Source organism: Bombus pascuorum, chromosome 7, assembly GCF_905332965.1.
Source record: "Bombus pascuorum chromosome 7, iyBomPasc1.1, whole genome shotgun sequence".
In the NCBI taxonomy this organism is placed as follows: domain Eukaryota; kingdom Metazoa; phylum Arthropoda; class Insecta; order Hymenoptera; family Apidae; genus Bombus; species Bombus pascuorum.
Window position 1 is genome coordinate 3,640,317 of NC_083494.1, and position 26,062 is coordinate 3,666,378.

The 26,062-nt window shown below is 30.3% G+C and overlaps 2 protein-coding genes and 2 long non-coding RNA genes across 6 annotated transcripts in view; 2 read left to right on the plus strand and 2 right to left on the minus strand.

Annotated features, from left to right (window-relative positions):
• The window catches only part of LOC132908700 (uncharacterized), a 321,053-nt gene that overhangs the window by 13,990 nt on the left and 281,001 nt on the right, over positions 1-26,062 (minus strand). The window lies entirely within an intron of this gene.
• On the plus strand, positions 264-5,839 carry LOC132908687 (uncharacterized). 2 transcript variants are annotated; one of them, XM_060962904.1, is made up of 13 exons: positions 264-827; positions 1,225-1,251; positions 1,350-1,473; positions 1,716-1,862; positions 2,309-2,487; positions 2,581-2,787; positions 2,923-3,144; positions 3,363-3,555; positions 3,655-3,865; positions 3,982-4,288; positions 4,358-4,503; positions 4,698-4,914; positions 5,167-5,839. In XM_060962904.1, exons 1-13 carry the CDS (start codon positions 756-758, stop codon positions 5,380-5,382), a joined length of 2,268 nt encoding a protein of 755 aa, XP_060818887.1. In that variant the 5' UTR covers positions 264-755; the 3' UTR covers positions 5,383-5,839. The 2 variants fall into 2 exon arrangements, with proteins under 2 accessions (XP_060818887.1, XP_060818888.1); XM_060962905.1 differs by lacking the exon at positions 264-827 and having other exon boundaries at positions 866-1,251; positions 5,167-5,838.
• On the minus strand, positions 11,262-13,286 carry LOC132908697 (uncharacterized). 2 transcript variants are annotated; one of them, XR_009658397.1, is made up of 5 exons: positions 13,098-13,286; positions 12,829-13,013; positions 12,574-12,665; positions 11,418-11,552; positions 11,262-11,295 (listed from the first exon to the last, which is right to left on the minus strand). XR_009658397.1 is itself a non-coding variant. In XM_060962939.1 (3 exons), exons 1-3 carry the CDS (start codon positions 13,154-13,156, stop codon positions 12,574-12,576), a joined length of 336 nt encoding a protein of 111 aa, XP_060818922.1. In that variant the 5' UTR covers positions 13,157-13,278; the 3' UTR covers positions 11,934-12,573. The 2 variants fall into 2 exon arrangements, 1 of the variants encoding a protein (XP_060818922.1); XM_060962939.1 differs by lacking the exons at positions 11,262-11,295; positions 11,418-11,552 and having other exon boundaries at positions 11,934-12,665; positions 13,098-13,278.
• On the plus strand, positions 13,337-25,631 carry LOC132908702 (uncharacterized). Its single transcript, XR_009658402.1, has 4 exons — positions 13,337-14,431; positions 14,672-15,872; positions 19,600-19,872; positions 24,583-25,631. It is a non-coding gene; the product is annotated as an uncharacterized LOC132908702 (long non-coding RNA).

The window sequence follows — 26,062 nt, forward strand, 5'->3', positions numbered from 1 at the left end:
TTCGATAGAACAAAATGAAATCAAATAAAATTCGAGAAGTTATAAATAATAGACTATATTATCAAAGATAATATTATGAGTATTAATATATCTTGTTTGACAAACTGATCTTCTATTTTACTTGCATCAGTGGGACTAAATTTTACATCAATTGCGAAATAAAAAATATTTTATTCTGTATCTGAAATCATGAAAAATTATTTAGTTTCAAAAAGATAATGCATACACATTATTTCATAGCATTGTTACGGCCCTGTTGCACCAATCGATGTTGCCGAGTATTTCAGTGATGTTAAGGGGAAATAATGAATACAATGGCACGCATACGAAAATTTTAGCTTTGCGTGGGGAATGGAGCGAAAACGAAGAGCCAATAAGATTCGTGAGAAATACTGAGTAATACGTAGCAGCCAATAAGAATTCCATAATGATTTGGCTCCATTCGGCATCACTTCCCAGAATTCTGTGCGCGTAATTTGTAAGAAATCAATAAAATATTGCTCCCAAGTTAATTTTGATATAATAATTTTTTCAATTTTTGTTGTTATATTTTTATTTTTATTATTTAGTCATTACTCATTATTTAAATGTTTAAATAAGAAGGAGAAGTCCATCTTTCTGTTGATATCCAATAAAAGCGGGAAATGTTTACTGTTGATTCAGCGTTCTTATTGTAGACGCTAGTAGTTGGCGCCAGCATCAACCTAGATGTCGCTCTAGTTAGCTCGTTCAATGCTAAGTTATTTTGTGTACATATGTATATATATTTACATATACGTATAAATATGAATATTTGCATGTGCTATCATATGCATAGCACATGCATTGTAAGATTATAATTTAATGAGAAATATTTGTTTAGTCTCTTTAATCGATGGATATATCTATATATCTTAAAGTCTCTATGTATTATTATTATTTATTCGTTATTGTGATGACAATAACAATAAGTAAACATTATAATAGGTCATTTAGTGTTCATTTAATCTAACGCTTGATTTAATTAACGTCCTTCCTATTCGTTTACATCGTATTTTTTTGAATAATACTAGTAAATAGAATATTACTAGCAAATTAGAATAACTAGTAAAACGAATATTTTATATCTCTATCAATGTTAACGTTTGTTTTTTGTTTGTGAACGGAATTATCGTTTACGGTTTGCAAAATTTATAGATATTTACAGAATAAAATTTTTGTAACACCTAACATTTTACCTTTTAGTTGTCCAAAATGCCTGAGCAGCAGAAGGTAAAGCCAGGATTTTTATCACACTTAAAATAAGATATAGAGAGAAAATATGTTTAGTTTAAATAACTTTTCATGTTTAACAAATGTTCTATCCATAGATTTTGAGGCTACAGGACATTTGGCGTACTTGTAATAAAATCCGAGCGGCAATTTTTCGCGTGGGTTTTAATTTATGGAATTTTTACAAACCGCTAGATTCTAAAAATAATTGTTTAATCTCAGGTACGGTTACACAATTTCCATTAGTATATTAATTAAAGATTTTTATTTTTTTTGTCTAGAACACCTTTAATCGTGTTTTTCAATTGTTTCGTAGTTTTCGAATTATCATATTAAAATTTTATTTTACTCGGTACCGTATCTTGATTTTTAGCAGTAAGTATTTTAGTATTTACAAACATAATGTTTCACGAAGATTGTAAATGACGATCGTGAATTATACAATATATATCCTTAATACGCAGAGTCGAAATTTATTTCGGTATTGGCTGGGCCACTGAAGGATCAAATTGGTTTGTCTGACAAAGAAATTTCCGATTTGGCCGATTATTTCCGCGTTCAGGATGGTCGAATATTTTACACCCAGTTTTGTGAAATAATTCACGATAGTGGTATGATGAATTTATAATTTGATATATACTATAATATTAACATATAGTTTATAAGACTAGAAAAATTTTATTAAATTATTTTATAATTATATTCCAATGCATTACACATATATATTTATAAGTAACTATATTTATATAAATGATTGTATTATATTGTAATATATATCTACAAGTAATTATATTTCTTGATCCTCTTCGGGGCAAATCTTATAGGTATTTGAAAGAGGTAAGCAAATTTCTATTATTCCGTAAAAATAAATTTCAGAAACTGTTACTGCCGCACCTGAAAAGAAAGGAATTTGTATTTGACTGACATACATAATCCGGTACCGTTAAGTGAACTCATCGTCGGAACAAAATTTGTGTCCTTTTCTAAATGTTTCTTTATTTTGCTAAGGGGATTAATATGAACAGCAATAAAATCGGTGTTTTTTTTTTTTTTGTAGCTCCTGAATTCGATAAAAGCGAACCGCTTGTAACTGGTTTGGAATGGGAAGATCCAGAGCATGTAAATCGTATAAGTGCAACGGAACATCGAAAATTATGTCTCGTACTCACTCAAATTGCCGTTCTGATAAACAAAAGAAGACTCGTGTTGAGGCCTTACTTTCAAGATTACGAACTGGTCTGCGTCAAAAATAATCTTCTCCCTAAAAATCTATCGATACATTTTTCTATTTTATAATTATACGGTAAACGTCAATTATTTATCTTTTAGATTGCAAAAAATGCCGGGACTGTAACATTCACGCATTTCGGGCGAATCCTAAAATTTCTAGGTATCGTTCTTGCTTCCGAAGAATTCTGTTTGCTTGTAAAAAGATTCGCGAAAGATGCTTATACGATCAACTATGTGGCCTTTTTAAAGGCGATTGACGAAATTCAATCTTACTTTGATAAACATCAAATGCTGGCTCTTGGTGGAGTAATATTTTATTCTGCATATTTTACAAATGTTCCTCTTACGTTCATTATTTACCATTACCGATTCATTCGTTTTGTTATCAGACGTATTGAACGATGAATCTATGATAAATATTGTATCTTATTTATTCAAAAGGAATTACTTGATCAATTTCCTGGTCGAATTATTACGGCTGAATTACCGAAACTTCCAAGGCCGGAAATTGGTAAATTCATACCAAGCAAAGTATTTGGGAAACAAGCTGTCTTCCATCCGATAATGGAAGAACGAAGAAGTACAATGCCCTTGATAGAAGTTATTCAACGTATTCAAAGACATATCTTTGAAAATCGATTACGCATTTCGGAATTCTTTAAGGTAATAATCCTTTATTTATAAAGATTTGTAATTAAAATTTTAGAAGCGAGTTTGCTATTTTTATAAAAATATTATAACTCAGTATAGCTACCACGCTCTTAAAATATTAGTTACAGTTTATTTACAATTTTTATATAGTAAAATGATAGTGGAGATATATCTATTTCATTAAAATGTCAGATAACAAATAGGAAATTAACGATTACGACAAATAATAGGATTTTGATCCTTTGAACGCGGGCAAAACGACGATTTCCAACTTCAAAAGAGGATTAGATGGTCTTCAGATTTCGAGTTTGGGACGTCTTTATCTTGCGGAAACGGAAATTGACGCGCTCGTTACGCTTTATAAAGACCCAAATGATCCAGATCGTGTATGTTGGCGTACATTTGAAGATGACATCGATAAGGGTATTTTCGAGACAGAACGTTCTATCTATTTTTCCCATTTTCGTTATCTGATCGTGACTTTTTCGAACTTTACATTTTTCGAATTCTTTCCATTTACAGTGTTTACCGTGAAAGAAATTGAAAAGCTGCCTAATTTGAAAATTGAGTCGCCGCCAAAAGAAATAGCGAAACTAAGTCGAAAAGGAGCGTTTAATTGGCAATGCGAAGAGAAAGATATAAGAGATCTTTGTGAGAAAACATTATTAAAAGTTCGACATCGAGTCGAGGAAAGAAGAATTATGATAAAACAATTTTTTAAGAATTACGATCGGTATATGTATATTCGTTCAACGAAATTTTTATATTTCCGAAAAATATTATTTTCAAAAATGTACGTATATTTTTATACTATTATTTATATGTTTTCCGTTCCTAATTATTTCTTAGACATAACAAAGGTCACGTATCACGTTCGCAACTACGTCAAGTTCTAAGAACTGCGGCTGTACTACTTTCCGAGGAAGAGGAGTTTGCATTGGAGAAGAGATATAATAATGATTTAGGTTTTAATTATAATTGGTTTTTAAAAGAATTAGAGGCTCAACCAATCGAGGAGCCCTTGTACCATTCTATGGTGAAAGAAAAAAGAAAAATCAACGCTGAGAAACTATCACCGGAAGCAACAGCTGGTGAAACAAATATCGTTTTAATTTTAGCCAAAATCAAAGCAAAAGTTGTGCGGGAAAGAATAAAGGTAAAGCACAAAATGTGGGTATTTTTATATTTTTCCTTTACATCCTTTATTTGTTCTTTTATGGGAAAGGTTATCGAATTCATGCGTCAATATGATATTCATAATGAACACGTTATAAAAAGAACAGAGTTTCTGCGAGCTTTGGATCAACTACGTTGTAATTTGACTTGCACAGAAATGGGAACTATTATGAATATTTTCCAATCACCTTTAAGGTACATAAATACAAGTAAACTTAATATATATTTTACGTAATTAAGTAATGATTAATACGTTTTTTATTTTATTTCATAATATCTGCTGAAAAATATTTCAATTTCCAAATTAATCTCCTTAACCATTTTATTTATATTTTCAATATTTAGATCAGTTTTTAATTATTCTATTATTCTGTTATTTTCTGTTAAAGATCAGATTCCGTGGATTATGTGAAATTTGGGGAAGTGGTCGAAGAAGCTGTTGCTATGGGAAGTTTAGAAAGAGCTCCACTTTTAGTGCCTGTACAACACGTGCCTTCGGAAGCTTCCCCTAAGACATTCTTGAATTTCGATGAAAGGCATATGGCCACAACAGCAGTAGACAAGCTAAGCAGAATGCAACAACCAAATCTTGAGGAGTTATTCAGGGTCCGTAATTACGAAAAGAGCATACTGTTTAAAATCATTAAATAATTTCATATTTAAAAAATTAGTTAGTCAGGATTAGGGTTTAATTAGTAAGGTTTGTAAGGATTCAGAACTTTTACCATCAATTCACGATATTATATTTATAATTAATTTCATAATTTAATTTATTGGCTATTTGGTATTAATTTATTGATTCTAAAATCGTACAGATCTATGTACAAAATTCTGAGATCATAAATTTCGAAATTTCAGGGTTACGATAAAGAGAATATTGGTACAGTTTCGAAAGAGTGTTTGATCAAAGTTTTGTCTATCAGGCGTATGTTAGAATTAATTAGCAACAGAGAACTGGACGCTGTGCACAAATGTTTCTCCGTAGAAAGAGGTGGTCGATTAGAAATTGATTATCGAGCATTTTTACGCGCTTTGTATCTGATGCAAGAGAACAAAAAACATCTGCCTTTTTAGGTATCTTGAGAATTGTATTTTGAGCTAAAAAATAAACATTGTTGATGCATGAAGATATAAAATATGCTATAGTGTAATGCCCCCATAAAATATTATGAGATATGAAAACTCTAATTTTACAATATTTTGTTTTTGTTTTAGAATGTTTGGATGATATTATTCTAATTGCAATACTTGAATTACCTTACATAATTTTTGTTAGCGTATTTAATGTATATTATGTATGATATGTATATATATATTTATATTATACAAATTATATTGTATTCATAATAAATTTTCTTATCTATTAAATTAATTATTGCATTATATACTGGTATTATATTTATAATTTACATGGAACAGTTTATATTTGAATACAATACTTTTATAAGAAGTAACAAAATAAGGATTATTTTTACGATTTAATTAGCCCTAACTTGGAAAATCCCGACTTATCGTTGTGTTATGATTTAAAACCGTTATATGGGTGAGGGAATTCAGCTACTATTTTTCCTTTGTTTTGTACCTACCTACCGTTGATGCTCCGCAGAGACAATGAAACCTTACCCTCTTAAGCGGGATATAATCCTTTCTTTCGTTTCTTAGGTGAGTCATAAAACAAACATTGTGAAAAGTAAGATAGTGTTGTTTGAAACGACGTTTCTATTCGAGTTTTTACTATTACTTATACATATAGTAAATTAAAAAGTATTTGAACACTCTTAGAAACTTTTTATGTGCAAAGATGAAGAATTGGAAAAAATTAGGCATCAATCGAAAATAGTATCAAAAACCAATGACAATTTTTTAAGAGAATAAATAAAAAAAATAAAAGGAAGGGTAATAAAAATTGAAAATAAAATGGGAAATCCCGCTTTATACATAAATATAATGTATACATTGAAAATTGTTATAAATTACAAACAGAACTTTACAAACAAAAATAATAAAAACTATAAACGTGACTAACTGATATAAGAGTAAATATATTCGTATGTGTGGTAGAAACAAATATTTTTGGTTGAGTAATTGTTTAGTTAGTGAAGTGTAGTTAAGTGAAGGGTTTGTGTTGGTGGGGATACAATTGAATCACGACCTTGTCTTTCCTTTCAAGAATTCCTTTCGAGAATTCCTTTCAAGGAAGAGCGGAAGAGTCGATTGCGGAGTGATACGTTATGGGAAATGTAACGTAACGGTGAAACAGAATTATTCACCGGACATTATGTTTTATATGTCTTCATACGATTAATTGGTAATTTATTCGGAAATATAAATTTTTCGATGATCTTTATTATTCTAACGCGAGTGATCTGGTGCTCGAGCTGTTAGGGAGAAAGTAATTTAAACAATTGGCAATATCGTACAAAGATAACGTAAGTAAGTATGTACAACTATGTAGCCGAAACAGTACGGTATAGACAGTATAGTGAGAGCTGCAAAAGCAAAAAAGTAGAGAACGAGTAGTACGTATACAACGTCCGAAAGTAGAAGTAAAAAAGGCAACACGAGCGACATTTTACTGCACGATATCGCTGCGATCATATGTCTGTTTTTGTTATTTTTAATAAGAAAAAAAAAAAAAAAAAGAAAAAGAAAGAAAGCAAAATCGCGCAATCAAATGTAGTTCGTACATTCAAGTCAGGGCCGACATGACCTTTTGCGAGGTTGGTTCAAAAATTTTGCAGGACCTGAATACATTTAAATCTTACACTTAAATTTTATAACGAGGAATTATCTATTTACAAATGCTGTTACATATTATATATTTTTTATAAGATGAATATTAAATAATAATACAATCCAATAATAATATTAAATAATTTTCTCGCCTTTTTCGACGCCAAATCTTTGATAAGATCATCAAAATCGATTGAATTTGCTACTTCACTTCCTATTGGTAGAATAACCAGAGACGAAAATCTCTCTTGGCTTATCAATGATAGCAAATAATTTTTTATTAGTTTCAATCGCGAGAAACTACGTTTTGCTGAAGCTACGGTTACTGGCGTCGTTAACATAATTTGTAATGCGATTAATAAATTTGGATATGCTTTCGAGAGATTGTTCTTTACAATGTAATTCATCGAATCTAAAGTCGAATAATTAGTTTGCGTTATTGACCGGAACATCTTAAACATTTCAAACATTTCAGTTCCGTCGAAATCTCCAAACAAATGTAAGTGAAGATCTTGACGACACTTTACTAAATATTCATCATCTAAATTCCCAATCTCATTCATGTATAGAAAATCAAAAATATTTTGATGATTTGCATATAATGCAAAAAACTATTGATGTAATTTAATTTCTCTAAAAAGTACATTTCTCTGAAAGCACCTGGATTTTTTTATCTAAAGTAGCTTCCAGGATATGAGGACTTTATGAAGTTACACTTAGCTTTGATGTTTTTTGTCACTCTTTTAAACTGAATCATGGCTACTAAAAAAATATCTTGCATCTGTTAATGGTATCACTATTCTGTAAAAAGTTAATCAAAATCGGTGTTTTTTAATTGGGTAATTTTCGTAGACCGTGGGGCCGGGTTCCAGTGAACGCGCTGAACCTGCCTTGCGCCGGCCCTGATTCAAGTTAAAAGTTGTTTTTTCATTATTTAATTTGTACTTTACAATTTATCCAGCTGGACATTTAATAAATTTTTCTAACTTAATTGCTAAATAACATGTGAATGGCTACCCCCAGCGGGATACCATCTTCGAGTTTGTCTATTTTATTTCTTTGGTGATGTCAGTGAGGTGTTTTCTCTTTAGTGTTCTTTTTATGAAAGTTTTGCTCGCTTCAGCAGCCAACTTGTTTGGATGTGTTGCTGTTACTTCCCTATATTTTTTTACGTACTTGCCGATTTCTTCCTTGAACATAGGTATTTTTAAGTCTTCGTGTATATCCTCGTTTCTTACATACCATGGGGCGTTGACTATTGTTCTCAGTATCTTCGATTGTAGCGACTCTAGTTTATTTATGTGGCTCATTGTTGCTGTCCCCCATAGCGGTATTCCGTACGTCCAAATTGGTTTTATTATCATTTTGTAGATTTTTAGTTTATTTTCTATGCTGAGTTTAGAGTTTCCACTAGTCAGCCAGTACATCTATCTTCTTTTTATTCGTATTTTGTCTATAATTCATTTAGTATGTTGATTTTGTCCAGGATGTCTGTTGGAATTATTTTTGTTTGCCTGTTGTTTGGTTCATAATTAGTAGTTGCCCATGCTGCTTCTTGTATAATTTCTGTCAATGTTGTTACTACCTGTTCGATGTGTTTGAGTGTTTTTAGTGGAATATTGCAGTTGATTTTGCTCTCGATTAGTTCTTTAAATGTTTGTCATTTGGTGCTTTTATTGCAAAGCAACTCTGATTTGGATTTTATAAAGTATTGGTTTGCTTGTGTATTCTATTATTATCGGTGTATGATCAGAGTTAAGCTCAAGATTGGGTGTTATTTTTAATTTGTTTGCATTTAGTCCTTTTATAACTGCAAAATCAAGCAAGTCAGAAGTTTTGTTTAGATCTGTCGGCCAGTATGTTGTTTTTCCTGTGGATAATATGTTGAGATTATTAGTTCTATATTTTTCTAGTGTTCTACCTCGAGGCGTCTTAATTCTTGAGCCCCATAGCGTGTGCATTGCATTGAAGTCTTCCACTGCGATGTATTTGTTACCTAAGGATTGAAAATACTGTCCCCATTTTTGTATTGCAGTGGTGCATGTACTGCTGACATCTGAAAGTAATTGCTGTTTGTTTGTATTGTAATGGTGGTTGATTGAACGTTTTCCTGACTAATTTGACTACATAAGTGATGTTTAATATCATTTCTTATTATCACTGCGACCCCATGTGCTTTTCCTGAGCGATGTTTGGTATCATAGATGGTGTAATATGGTATTTTCATGTAGCTTTTTGGTGTGAAATGTGTTTCTGAAAGAAGTAATATGTCAATATTATTGTTATACAGAAATGTTTTAGTTTCGAGGGCCCGTTGTTGTAGGCCATTGGAGTTCCAAGCTGTTATTTTCAGCATGTCCATTTCTATTTTTTACTGGACATGTTCGTAACTAGTTGTAGCATGACTGTAATTTGTTGTGTTTGTTGTCTGAGTACTACATTTTGCTTACTTATCATTTTTGTTAGCGTTTCAGAGTTTCTGATGCATTGCTTGAGTAGTTCCTTGATTTCTGTAGCGTTGTTATTGTTGTTGTTTTGGTTGTTTAAGGGAGCTGTTTGATTAGTTACTTGTGCATAACTTCAGCTACCAAAGGTGTTGATGTGTCTATGTTTAGTGTTCGGTACGTTCTGTACATTTGGTGTTGTTTAGTTCTACAATTTCTTGTTGTGGGGGATGTTCTGCTTTGAAATGATGGAAACAGTTTTCGTTGTTGTCTGATTTTGCAGCCTTTATAGCTTGCTGAGTAGTTTCCTTTACAGTTATAGTATTTTACTTCGTTTATCTTTTTTGTGTATGGGCAGTTTGTTGTTAGGTGGTTTTCTGCATATTTGACACACTCCGGGTTTCTGTTGCAGTAGTTTTTTGTGTGTCTGTATTGTTGAAACCGTTTGCATTGCAGTATGTCCTTCTTATAACGAGGTGGCTCAATTGTTACTATTGTGTTTAGGATTTTTTTAATGTCAAAAATTTCTTTGTTACCTTTGGGTTCAAGTTCTATTAGAAACAGTGGCAATTGCTGTTTCGTATCGTATCTGGTTATATTATTTATTGTTCTTGTTTTGTTTCCGATTTTTGCTAATTCCTTACATATATTTTTTTTGTTTGTCTTTGTGTGTAGTCCTCTAATTAAAGAAAAAATAATACTCTGATAATACTGCCAGAAAATCTCCTTGTAATGGGCACAACGCCCAAAATATAATAAATTATTATTATTATACATGAGTTCACACAATTACTTACACTAAAGAACACAGATCACCCACTTCAGAAAATTTCATTAAATAGTTGTAATATTGTCAATGAAATTTTTTAAAACGGATGATTTATTTTATAACCAATGTAAGCAATATTGTCCACAGCTATGTTCCATCATAATCCACATTGCTTTGAGTCCTTTATGATTTAAAAAAATAATTATATCATGGTACTCCTTTTTTGTTAGTTGTAGAAATCTATTCCATAAAACAAAATAATTAATAAAATACAATATATTTATGAATTTATTAAGCGATTGTATATCTTACCATCTTATAAGTTTCACTTACAGTAACATATAAAATATCATTTACTTATTTTATAACTGTACCAATTGTTATATATATAATATCATGTTTTGTAAGTTCAGATACTAATTTTAGATAGTATTTATAGCATTTTAATAACACAATTTTCTTAAAATTTTTTTTCATAATTTTTGACAAAAAATGAGCAGAAAGTTTTTCTAGTAACCAGCTGTTTTCTATTTGTTGCCAAATCATATTTGTACTTGAGTATAATGTACCAAATTTTAGGGGTAATAACAAATTTGGATTAGCAAAATATTGTTTATAATATACAATCTCATTAAAAAATCTTTTACTTATAATCGGATACTTGAGTATCAAATTTTCAAGAAGATTCTTACGAAGAGAGAGTGATTGTTTAATGTTATATAATTTCTCTAAAATATAAAATAAGAGTTTTGGTACTTATTTCTAAATATATCAAAAATATAAAATCGAAAGTAACTGTACCTTATACTTTAGGAGCAAAAAGACTCGTTATATCATATGATATAAAATATAAATGTGTTGTTTCTGTATCACGTCTGTGTTGAATAATTGATCCCCATTTGTTTTCAAAATTAGTGACTCTAATTATTGTAGTATGGAATTGTTTAAAAAATTTGAATGTTATATTCAAATGATTTATCTCAGATTTCTTACAGTAAATGGTATAATACCTAGAAAATAATTTTTTAGTCAGTTTGCTTGCTAGAATATAAAATTACTTACTTGTACTTAAATAGTGTAATTACATACATTGGTTTGATATACTTTGGCTTAAATATAGGTAGTAGAATTTTCAGAATTTTTAGAAATTATTATATATCTACCTATTAGAGGCTTCCATTCACTACATTTCGTATCAGACTGCAAGATTTCTGAACGTATTCCTTTCTTAAATTTCCTTTGGATGGAGTTCCAAGTTGAATATATGATATATAATGTTCCATTATTATTTCCAGAAGCTGATATCATATGAAAATAAGCATGTAATATTTTTAAAAGAAATCAGACAAAAGGTCTATTCAACAAGAGGGGGTAGTAAATGTAAACAAAATTTGTCTGTAGCCACAGCAATCAAGTTTCGTTTATATTTACTACTTTGTTTTGTTGGATATAAATATTATATAAATGTATTCATATGCTGAAAATTCATCAAATATAACTAATTTTGTTAAAAGAATGTAATTATGTACATTTAATTTTTCAATAAAAGGTTTCAAATTAAACAGTTTAAAGCATGATATATCCAATACTTGAAATATAGTTCTTTGTACCTTTCTTAAATTTCATAACTTTCTAAATATATTCAGAGGAATATTTTTAAAGAATATAGTATCAAAACGTGGCTTCAATTGTTTTTTATTAACTTATATTTACATTCTGATTTTAGTTGTTTAAATTCTTTTTTATGGATTAAATGCTTCAAAACATTAAAATAATGGAATTTTTCATGAGTTTTCTTAAATTTTTCTAAAAGTAAAATAAGGACTGAAATAAAATCAATAATTAACACGTTGAATGCCATGCTAGTTTTACAGGGATTGCCCATGACAACATGATACATTTTTTATTATGTGATACATATAATGTTGAAATACTATAGGTTTATATTTCATGTATAAATAAAACTATTTTTATATGTTTTATACTGCATTCATTTCATCACGCCATTGTAGTAACAATGTTAATGATGATAATAAAATTTATAACTATTGATATTTATTCAAATTATCTGTTTCTACTAATCTTGGCGTGCCAGTCACCAGTGACCTTCACAGTGCTACTGACAAGTTGAATGCCAGTTACCAGTGACTCTTATGGCATTCAATGTGTTAACAACAATATTATTTATCATAGTTTATTTTTTAGAATAAAGTTATATATTTCATTTCCATTTTTATATTTATCGAGAAGACAGTCTTTCAAACTTGCATAACATTTATAATGAAGATGCATTGTATAAATAAATATTTAATTCCTTACTCATTTATCATAAATTGATACACATTTCCTTTTGGACATATTTTTCACTTTATTTTTGTTTGTTTTAGTCCTAGCCTTTATTAGAGCTGAATCTAAAATAATAATCTATTATTATTAATCTATATTATGGTATTTTTAACTTTTAATAATATTGACTTTACATAAATTTAGGTATATTTAATGATATAAATGATATAAGGGTAACAAAGTTTATTTGAAATATCATAAATATGAAATTTAGTATATAATACATACAGGGTGAATAGTCTGCAGTCAATGCTTCTTTTTGTAACTTTTTTAATTTCTTATCTGTTTCCAATTTAATGTTGTCAATAATATATAAACAGTCTGATAAAGTTCTAATATTATTTGATGTCCCAGACACTTCAAAAGCACCACATTTATCACGTTTGAGTAATATTTTATTATGTAAACAGTACCTAATTGAGAAAAAAGGAAAAGAATTAAAAGTATAAAAATGTAAATAAGTAATTAAGATAATAATAAACTAAAAAAATACGAACTGCAGAAACGTTTTACCAAAAGTTTGTTCTATACTTTGTGCCATAGAATTATCCATCATTTATATTTTATATTTAAGACGACAATATGCCAAAATAGCGATACCCCTTAATACAAAAAGAGTATAAATATCAAACACTGGTATCACAATATCAAAACTATTTGGTTAAGTATCAAGTGCTTACTACCCCTTTGATAAAACATAATACTAGAGGGGATAATACGTATATATACTATACGATATGTAGTTACCTGTATCATCTGCACCCTGGTGGCAGAAATAAAAATTAAATTTTTAAATTATGTCATTTCGCGCGGTGTCGTATTGAAAGATTGGTAGAAGCAATTGCAGAGAGTTCGTCATAAGTGTGGAAAATTTAATACACATTGCCATCTCATTGCTTCAAAATGGTGAGCATCTTAGTTTGAATTATTCTATATTTGCAGTTATTAACATATTGCAGACGAAGAAATCCATGACCATTCTCGTTTTATTTTAATGCCTGAGGCTGATTACGAAAATTCTCGTATTTTCATCGTTGTCATTTAGGAAGAAACAATTTAACTATACCCTAAGTATAGCTAGTAATAAAACGATTAATTAACACAATTTATACTGATTTATTGTATTTCGATGTAGAGTTCTATTTAGATGGATATCGAAATTTCAATCATTTGAATAGCACCCGGGTACTGAGAGAATTAGATACGTTCTTGCATCAACGCACTCTGGTGGTAAATTTTGAAATTAAAATTTGAAATTGCACCATTTCGCGCGGTGTCATATTGAGAAGAGGAAGCAACTGTCGAGAGCTCGTTATAAATGTGGAAAATTTAATATACAAAAGCAAGTCATTGCTTCAAAATAGTGAGAATCTTTATTTCATACATTTTACATTTATAATCTAATACAATTTATAGTGATTTGTCGTTTTTTAATGTGAATAGATGTTTACTGTTTTTCAATCAAAGTTACTTCGAGAAGTACAACCATTATTGGAGTGAAATTTTTTTCCTTTTCACTGCCCTCGATTTTTTCTTTCCTTCTTTTCCCTTGATAGTCGGTTTTACTTTCTTTTCTTTTTCTTTTATACATCATTAACAAAAGAAATATAGTTTGATAATAATCGTTCGATTTTACGGTAATAATAATTATGCGATATTTTATCTTAATTTTGCCGTAAAGTTTTATATTTCATTATCTTAAATTGTTCGAATAATCAGTATTTCTTTCAAAACAAATTATAATAATTCACATTTTGTTAAAGGTATTTGACTATTTCCTCTTTTTCTTGCTCCTTGAAAAGGACCTAGTGGTGCTTGAAAAGTTAAGAATGTAAGTAATATTTTATTTTGCACTTTATTTAATTCTCTTCCTTATATTTTACAATAATTATTATTAATTAAAGAATAGAATCTGATTGAAAATTTAATAAGTGTAAACCTCTCATTCCTCAATTGAATATTAACATGAAATTCATTATTTAATAGAAATTAAACTCTTATCATTACAAACTTTCAAAATAATTAACACTATTACTAACAACAAATAATAATATTTTATGCTTTGTTATAGGTTTCTTCCAATCTCCATTTCTTTCATTGAATTCAAGGATTCCGACTTGATGACAATTTCTCTTAAGATGACTTAATGAGAATTTCTCTTGGACAACAGTATCGATGACAACGCTGCAATGTAATGACAACATATGTAATCGTAAGTCGCATGCATTTTTGTTCCTCTCGTCTATTAAACATGTTGTAGGATGGAAGGTCCGAATCGACACGGGTGAATGGTTATATTACGTAGAATTTTTGACGAGCATAATAACCACGGATATTTATTATATCTGTGAATAGTAACATTTTTTTGTCTGTGTTTTATTTGTTAGTTCAGGATAGGTTTCCTTGTACATCGCGTTTTTAAATGTTGGTGGTAATGCATTATATATGAGTACAATGTTTACATATTACAATATGAAGAATTTGTATGAATAATAAAATGTTAAAATTATTTATAAAATTAAATTACATATATTCAATATTTCTACTTATATAGATTAAATAATCCTCACGAGTATGTACAACAATATTGAAATAAACAACGAAATGAGTCTTTTAAATATTTTATAGTGAGAAAGTTTGATGCCATTTGACTGCCTTATTATGAAAATTTCAATTATGGTTCAAATTATTATTGTAATGCTAGTGATGATTATATTTAATTTTATGTTCTATTTTACGATGAAACAACTTTATTATTTGAGTTCCATATTCAGCATAATTTCAGTAAAATTTCAAACATGAAACATGGAGGTATTAAACTCTAATTTTGTTCGTCCGTTAAAATATACCAAATTTTATGTCCAAGAAGACACTTCGTAACAGGCAGATTGTAGAATCGAAACGAGTTTTGAATGACTCTTTGTGTTTCAAAGATGGATTTTGACGAAGGAATCTGCCGAGAATATTTTTATTAATATTTCATTTACAGTTATTGATATAAATATTATTTGCAAATAGATAAAGTAAAATAAAATGTAAAGTAGAGTTATTAAAATTTGAATGAAATGATTTATTAATTATATAATTATATAATGTTTCATTAATTATCCCGTTAGATGCAAAATGTAATAGATGTAAATACGATTGCTAATCATAGATTTAGCCTTCGATTTTCATATTCAACCCCTTCCATGTTTAATTCCAGGTACTCATACTCACGTGCCTAGGTTCTAGTCGGGTGGGAGAAAAGCAATGGGCATGATGACTAGTTTGTGAGCTTGACAATTTTTCAGTGACTGATGTTGCATTAGTATGGTGCACGACGTACTTTGCACTGCGTGTATGTGTGTGTGCACGCGCGCGTTTGTGTGGTTAGGCTGTGGAATTGCGTCGCTTTTGCTATTCATTATAATTTTAAAATATTTATAAATTCGCAAATACGAATCCAATTACAATTTACAATAACGATGCTAATAAATATGTATAGTAGATTATAAATAGTAATATTAATCTTAGTATTAAATTACAACGATAGTTAAATTAATTCAGATATCATGATCTATTCTAGTAAAATTATTTCTTTGAATGATATATACATGATTATATACGATTATAAATATTTAATTAAAATTTAAATTCAAATATACTTTATTAAGGTTGAAATATATATGATATTTTTATGAAATGGTCTCTAAACATCGTCACTTGATTTCAGGAAAATGATATGTAAATTAGAATATGAAAGTTGTGCTCTAAACTCGGGTGTTGAAGGTGTCCCGGGACGTCTTTCTAGTGCAGGTTCTTACGTTCGGATTATGTGTAAGAAGCGTGGAGCGAGCGTGTTGGTATGTCTGTTTTGTTACTTTTTAAATGTAGGACTAGATAGCATAGGTAGCATACCCTCTAGCGTGAGTGTTAATTATAAGTAGGTAGTGCCGGACAGGTTGGCACTGGCGTATTTTCGCGTGGTCCAATCTATTTCAATAAATTTGATTTAAAAGATTGACGGCGAAGCTTGCTTTACGAGTGGAGCATACCATTCGCCTCTGGTTGCTGATTTGCACACCGATTTATCAAATTTTGCGATTGTGGTCGTGAGTAGATCTCGAAACGTGCATTACTCGAGTATGCACATGCGAATGAACAGCGATCACTATGATGTGTACTTGAATTAGCTCCCACGATTTATATTTTATTTTATCTTTATAAGTTGTTCTTTGTTTCCCGATTAGAAAAACTTGAACTAGATTTAAGTTTCAGTGGGCATTGTGTTTGAAAAAAGAAGACGCTACGAGCGAAGAGACCCGGAAAAATTGCCATAGCACAACTACTAATGGCTTTCCACCCTTTGGATCAGCCAAAGCATGGAAAGTCATTCCCTTTATTACTTTGCCACTATGCTCACTTTTAGCATTTGTAGTTGTAGTATTTTTTTTCGGCCTATGTATATCCCTGTCTACTATCATATAAATCGCGGTGTTTTTCATTAGCGTTGCAAGAGATTAATTATGGTTTGAATTAGAGTTGCGAAAAAGTTTCGCGGCTTTTTGTTAGCGTCGCAAGGGACTGATTACGGTTTGAATTAGACTTGCGGAAAGATGATAATCGTGTTTATTTTAATGTTACGAATTATGCCATCGCCATAATGCCATTGTCCGTGGCAATTCTGATTATGAATCGTCAGAATTTCTGAGAAAGTAATTCATATTGAACTTTCTCTTGTGTCCTTTAAAATTTTTTGCTGTATTTAAAGTTGGATTTAGAGATGTTAAATGTTTCATTGATTGTATAATATCGCAGTTTGTAGTAACACGATATGTGAAATAGCTTTTTCATTATATGTATATGGATATTTATTTTATTTTTGTTTTAAGAATTAGCGTTGTGTTCTTCCATCGCGATTGTTTTAATTAGTTTTAGTAAATAACTAATTAGTTAAAGTAGTGTTGCGCCTATATCATGTCCAATCTTCTTTCACTGGGCTGTGGAAACATATTCCTGCTCTTGTATCATCTGGTACAGTTCCAATAGCCTTCTATATGGCTGCACTGCACCGTTATTAGTTATTATTAGATTAATATAGTTATCGGTATTGCATAAATAATTCGGAATAATAATACCAGAATTGTCTATCTTTTTTTCTTGTCCTTCTTTATCAATAGAAAATTAATTAATATTGCAAACGTGATAAAGCACTCATTGAGATTTCCTGTAACACGTTAAAATAGAGTTAATCGATAGAATTTTTAATGAATCAAAGAACAATTAAAATTTCGTGTCGGATAAATAAATTCTTATTGTGCCGTTAAAAAGTTCAATCTCCTAAATAAAGGGAACAGTAAATTTTGAAATACTGATTGTACAATGATGACGAGATAGTGATTGCAAAGGATGTTAAAAAATACTAAAAACCGTTCCTATAGAAAATTGCCTTTTTCCTTCCTAATCGAAGGATCTCATACAACTTCCTTTTTGTGAAGAATTCTTGGTTCCTCCATTATCTGAAATATTTTTCTTCGTCACGGTAGCTGCGTTTGATGTGTTAAAATTCGCGTCGCATGCATGGAGGACGTGAAGGTAATTAAGTGGAGAAGCGGAATCCTCGAGGTTGTGTAAAAGACGCGGAGGTCGCAGCTCGTGACCCACTTTGTTCATCGACAACTGCTTCCTACTTGGAGAACATCTTATTCTTCCCTTGTTGAACGTAGCAAACGTAGGCACCCTCTGCCTCGCAGAAATATTATACCTTAGAAAAATCGTGTCGAACTTTAATCGCACATCTTTTAAGAACTCTACTGGTCGCCGAATGTTTGAAATCGTGCGTCGAGATGTGTATCGTTTCGAAGTTGTGATTGATCGACATCGCAATCAATCGGATTTAGTATGCAGAAATACACCGGCCCACGAAGTACATATTTCAATACTTGTCCTAGAAAACTTTTATATTATAATATAACATTTATATTACATAACTTCCATATTATATACGTTACATAAAACATTTAGAAATATCATTAGCGATGTTATGAGATACGGCTGTAACGATTATATTGGCCAAATTTCTAAGAATCTGAAAATGTATATAGAAGTTATAAAAGATTTATTGCAAACACATATATGTATGTACGTACATTTTACATATGCATTAACTTGTATATATAATACTTAGTAAAAAATTAGTAAATATTAGTATGGATAGCCATCTTAAATGTGTAATAAATGTTAAAAATGGGCCTTTGAATATTTAGGCTTATTAATATAATTGGCAACTCGGTATTTAAATACTTTTGTAACCTCTGCAGAACGTTAAAACTGTAATATTATACATACGTTTGGATTGGTAATTATAATGGCTCTTAATCATTAACCATCTTAATGTGCTATTGTCATTGTGATTAAAATTGCATGTAGTAATTATACGCGAGTTTTAAAAACTCACGAATTTGTAGTGTAAAAAGAAAAAATTTGTTGAGCAATTATAATTTTAATTAAGGATTAGTTGGAATCTCCTGGATTTGAGTGCGTTGTGTAAGAACGTACAATGAAATTTTACACGTGGAGAATCCTTACGCAGATAAATATTTCATAAGAACGTTAGTACTCACGCTTGTTAAATTATACGTGTTTGTAATTATTGTAGATATATCTTAGACTGTGCTCTTTTTCTTGCGTCCCTTTGCCATTTTTGTACAGCAATTCCCATAACCATCTTTTTTCATTCTTTTAGTATTTTTAACGATTTATGGTCTCATAATTATATGCATAGTTCTGTAATTAGCAACAACGTTTGGGAATGCATTAATTTACATATTTTATAAGATAATAATAAACATTTTGTTTATATAACGATCTAAGATTGTTATAGATCTATGGATTGTTATGGTCTAGTTTGAAAATTGATGAATTATTTTTTGGTAGGTAATTAACGTTATCGATACAGTTTACATTTATTTTTGCTTTTAAATGAATTTAATATAAAATTCTTTTTTTATCTTTCAGAACTTCTTCAAAAATAAAATTGATCTTTTCACTTTGTTGGATTTGCTAGATTGCTACTTCCGCTAACACTGGGGTACCATTCTTGCAACCAGGTGATCCTCAACATCATTTCTCATAAAATTGGCAAATTTCAAAATGTTCGGAAGTGGCAAATGCGAGAGATAAAGAAAAAAATAGTTGCGTTGTCTTATCCTATGGACTGTCAGCAATGTGTCGAATGTAAAAGATCGGAAGTTCGTTTTGCCTCATTCACCTGATGAAGTCTTCGACATGGTAAAAGCTTTGACATTACTGTGCTATTTAAATGGGACAAATGAATTTATTATTATTAAAATTGTTTATCGCAAGATGATATTTTATAGCGTGCATTAACTTTGCTTTAAGCTATTAAAATATTGAATCATGTAACAAGTTTGGGAGATCTATTTAACAAGTGGTATATATGCATATCTACCATTTTGTTCTTTTGTAAATGAATTAACTACTAACACTATTATTTATTTCACCACTTCAATATTTTTGTTTTTTTTTAAATAAATTTTCTTATATAATGATAGATATAACATTGATATATTCTGATCATATTAATATGTGATATTAAATCAGATTAAATTTTGGAAACAATCCTTTTAGTTTGATTCTCTTGTAAAAAAATTTCTATAAAGGTAAATTTTTTGCATATTCCTCAAATTAAACGAATTCCTCAAATTTAACGATCACTTGTTGGAAAAAGCTTTCAAACTATAGAAATGTTTATTAAAATAGTTTACAAAACTATTTATATATATAAAATATTTATTTATTTTGGTCTAGAAATTGAACTTGGTTTTACATAAACTATGAACATAAATCACAGCTAAGATATTAAGAATAAATTAAAATATTAATAGCACAATAAGTCCAATAATGTCAAATATCGTAAACTTGAAAGAAACTGCGTTAATTGAAGGAGCTATAATTTAATTTATATTGTAACAAATGATTCTTTTATTAAACACTCATAACGCTCGCTTTTCTTCATTGCTGTGATTAAGTGATGCGGTTTATTTATCGATTTAAAATTATAAATATCTTACGGCTATTAGAGAGTATATCGTGATACTCAATCATATCATCAAATCATTAATCAAATCATATCATACTACAACATAATAAAAACATTATTTATTATGTAAGATCATATATGATAACACTGATATAAACGTAACGAACGTATACATATATATATGGTGATCCTGGAATATAGTGATGGAAATTTTGTAAAAAAAAAAGTTTATATTTTTTGAAGATGTCTTTTCCAAACTAACTACAAACAGTTCATTTTTGGGTAACAAATATCCATTTGTAGCAAAGCACTGTTATATGAATTTCTGTGATCTCTTTCTGTCACGTCAAAAAAACTCTGCCCTGTAGTAGAGTCGTAGATCTCTTTGGAAGAACTTCCCATGTGAGGTAAGGCTACTTCATTCATCTCTGTCATCATGGTAACAAGGTATGTCATTAGTCCCTGTTTCATTATCAGATAATAATGAGTAACATAGAACACAATGTACAAATGTAAATACGTACAAATACGAAAATTCTATTAGAGCAAGAATATATTTTAATATATATCTCTGTGTTTGTAAATAATAATAAATGATAAATGTTATTAATGTTTAAGGTGTTTCTATCTTATATTTTATTAGAGAAAGTATTTTATCAATCAATTTTGTTTGATTTATGCATGTTTCTAATTAGATTTTGTCGTGTTGTATCCAGTTCTATATAAATTGTTCTAAATAATATTCCATTCTTTACAGGAGGGCAATCTTAAAATTTAGTACATTGTTGATTCAATCTATAGTATGAGACTGTCCTTTTATTTGGGACTAAACACGTATTCTTCTACCCTTCTCATAACTTTAAAGACATTGCTCGTCAGAATATTAAAATATTATTTGTTTTAAGTTATAGTACATATTTGACTTTTAAGAAACTTCTTTAATCATATCTTTGGATCTGATAAGTTCTTCCCACTTTTAATTATTTTATGTAGTTTTAAGTATTTTATGTAGTATGTAAAAATATGCCGTTTGAATCTTTTTAAGATAATTTACAGAAATATATTTATTACATCCTTTGCTTCTGACCTGTAAGCGACATAGTAATTTATGCAACGAATTTTACAAAGACAACGCATGATGTACGACAACGTGTTATATGCACGAAGGATTGCGACCTGTACTTCGAACATAACACCCATTTGCAATCTACGAGAACATCACGTGTGACACAACGGGTTCAGTTTATATCTGGAAGAGCCACGAACTCGAACCACCCTTGATACCCGTGGAACCCGGTTCCAGCGTATCCGGTTACGAGATTCCAGACTGCACGTGCCTATTGTCGTCTAGTGCTTCACCTGACACGTGGCAATTTTCAATTCCCCAGTTCGTACGATGTGGATTGCTTGACTTTTTCATGAGATACTTGACAGAGGAGGTAACCCTAATCGAATCCCCTTTGCCTAGCAGCGTCTGTTGTTTTATCCTTTTTAATTAGAGCGCACGATCAAACGCTTGTGAGCGAGTGTTAGGCAATATGAACATATTTAATAAATTAAAAAAGTTGTTGTATCTGTCGGTTAAAATATGAATAAACCATGGTACAAAATGTAACGAAACGATAACGTATATAAGACGTGACAAAACTTATTTCGAAAAATTATGAAAATATCATTATGCGGCAAACATTTTTTCTGCTTTAGACTACTTCTTTCTCGAGATAAAATACGTTGCCTACCCTCGTTCGTTGCTGTTATCAGCAAAAGCCACGAATCTCTTCCTAAATTCATTTATAAACAAAAATAGCTTTAAAATAAAGCTTACAATATTAACTATATATATTACTTGACTATATTATATAATATTACTTGGTGATGTACCCTTGTTATTTTTATATATTTTATACTTTCTCCAGGCATTGTATATAATACCTTGGCATTATAGGGAACGAGAAGTGATAGTTAGGCAAACTATGGAAAGAGAGTTATGAAAAAGCCTTTGTTCAAAAGATATGTTGCAAAAGCAAGGTATATGAAAATGAAAGGAGTAAAGTACAAAGAAGTAAAATACGAAGTAAAATACAGGACTTTCTTATTGAAGAGACAAGAGGAAGGGGCGATGATTATGCATGTAAGGGTACACTTCATTGATCTTGATGAAATTTAGGTATGTTGTTCAACTCAATGTTTTGAAAAATTTTTTCTTATACATACAGTCGCAGGTTGGTTCCAGTTCCTGAGATATTCGGGAAACACTGTCGGTACTACTACAGTGAATTTTGCCTATAATTGTACGTTTATGACAGCACATGCGTTAGTATTAGGACCAGTCTTACGGCGGAAACCAAAGCCGAGTGGGGATTATATGAATAGGAAAGACTTGTTTAAAATGTCTACAACATATTCAAAAATCATCGAAATCGGTGAGGTAACAGTATTTCTAAATGGTTAGCACGATTTTTATATTTTAAAATAATATTGCCCATTAATAACAAGAACAAGAACAAGAACAAGAACAAGAACAAGAACAAGAACAAGAACAAGAACAAGAACAAGAACAAGAACAAGAACAAGAACAAGAACAAGAACAAGAACAAGAACAAGAACAAGAACAAGAACAAGAACAAGAACAAGAACAAGAACAAGAACAAGAACAAGAACAAGAACAAGAACAAGAACAAGAACAAGAACAAGAACAAGAACAAGAACAAGAACAAGAACAAGAACAAGAACAAGAACAAGAACAAGAACAAGAACAAGAACAAGAACAAGAACAAGAACAAGAACAAGAACAAGAACAAGAACAAGAACAAGAACAAGAACAAGAACAAGAACAAGAACAAGAACAAGAACAAGAACAAGAACAAGAACAAGAACAAGAACAAGAACAAGAACAAGAACAAGAACAAGAACAAGAACAAGAACAAGAACAAGAACAAGAACAAGAACAAGAACAAGAACAAGAACAAGAACAAGAACAAGAACAAGAACAAGAACAAGAACAAGAACAAGAACAAGAACAAGAACAAGAACAAGAACAAGAACAAGAACAAGAACAAGAACAAGAACAAGAACAAGAACAAGAACAAGAACAAGAACAAGAACAAGAACAAGAACAAGAACAAGAACAAGAACAAGAACAAGAACAAGAACAAGAACAAGAACAAGAACAAGAACAAGAACAAGAACAAGAACAAGAACAAGAACAAGAACAAGAACAAGAACAAGAACAAGAACAAGAACAAGAACAAGAACAAGAACAAGAACAAGAACAAGAACAAGAACAAGAACAAGAACAAGAACAAGAACAAGAACAAGAACAAGAACAAGAACAAGAACAAGAACAAGAACAAGAACAAGAACAAGAACAAGAACAAGAACAATAATAATAATACTAAAACCAAATTCTTATTCTTTGTTTATAGTTTATATAGGTTTGGGTTAGGTGTTATTTTTTATTCGGTCACTGTAAAGTTGGTTTTGACGCATACGCTGCTACGGTCTCACAATTATAGACATAATTCACTGTAGTAGTATCGACAGTCTTTTGCGAATATCTCGGAAACTAAGAGTGAACGACTGTTACATTTATAATTTAAGAAATTTTGAAATATTAAGCATTTCATACTTTGCCCCATTTATTCATTTCCATTCCCATTTATGCCAATTTATTTCAATTTCATTTCCATTTATGGAGTTCTATGGATTTCCGAGGCATTAAATAAAATACCTGTATTTTACACATTGCCGGTAACATATACATATATTGACAAAGCACGTTATAATTATTAACGAAACAGAATGCTTGATTATTCCTTATTCATTATTACAAGGCAACGACCTCTTATTAAAGGCTTAAGCAATACATTTTCCAAAAATATCTTTAATTCTCCTTATAAATATATATTTATTGTAATGAAGTGCGTCTTGTGTTATAGGATGCTCTGTGATAAAATCGAGTTCTCGAACATCGAGGGTGGTTCGGTACTGGAGTCGGGATATAAAAGCGAAGGTGCAGTTTCTAGATCCGAAAGAGTGGGTCAAGTGATATCGACCATGCAGAAGCAGTAGAGATATAGGAAGATTCGGTTTCGCGATTCATTCTGGGAGTATCTTTGTTTAGCCTGAACAGCCAACTGCTATATTTGCTCTTTGTCGTACTATAGCGTGTCGTCTACTAGTCGAGACAGACCAACTATATTTGTCTATGCTTTCTGTTGACCTATAGCAAACGTGGCAGCGACGCAATTCGTTGCTCAACCATTAATAGCTTTTCCCGTATTCAGCCTTTTTCATCTTTGACGTCAGCATTGGCCATGTCTTACCGGATGAACTTGCACGAAGAATGCATTTTATTTAAGACGACGAATGGTTCGTCTTGAGTACACGAGTCATGCGAAAGTCGTATACGAATCAGAACACAAATATAGAATGTGAGAAATGATTTATGTCCGTTAATTACCTAGATACCGTTTCAATTTATAAACGGATTCTGGCTTTACCATACAATTAGCGATTGATTCGTTCATTTACGTTTCTTAATTACTTGTCCATGTCTGTGATAAATTAATCAGGCGAATGGAAAATTTCTGTGAAAATTTCGTGAGTGAAATTTTTTAAACGAATATTTGATCCCCATATAGTATATCAAAGTTTTGTGAAAGATTTCTAGTAATGATAATAATTGAGTTTTAATAATAATTTTTGAAACATTTAACGGTTTTAAGATAATCAGTTTTTAAATAAAAAATGTTTTTACATTCTAATAAAATTATTTATTCAATGAAGAGCACGTAAATAGTCTTCCTAAAAGAATGTTATAGAAGGTATTGGGAATTATAAAATGTATAAATGTAACTTCTAAGGAAATAGTATAAAATTACTCTATTTAAGACCAAGTATATTAGACAATAACCCGATGGAGTTTGTTATATTACTCTGTTTGTAGCCTTTCAAGAAGGTGTTTATAAGTCTCACAATACAAAAGAATTTCAAATATAGTACAGATGTACGTGTTATTTTCTTCCTCAAATGAAATCATGAAAAATATTGATTTTGTTGAACGTTTCATATACGAGCATTATGTCTTTCAGTATTCATTTACTTCCAATCATGATACACAACTAGGTATTCGTATAAATCATAAAGATTTTAATATTAAAAGCAAATATCGCTTTAGTAGTAACATTAAGAAAAGCGAGACAAAACATAAACTTTATAAATTCCATCCTTTTTTTAATATAATTGTGCCGAATAATATTATACATAGCATACGTTAATTCATTCATTGTTATGCACAACAACGATTACAATCTATAACGCGAGGTTTATGCGTTTTATAGTGTTTCGTTTGCGAGGTCATACGCCTTTCCAGCTTCATTGATGCGATCCTCGACCATTACCTTCCTCCAGTTTACG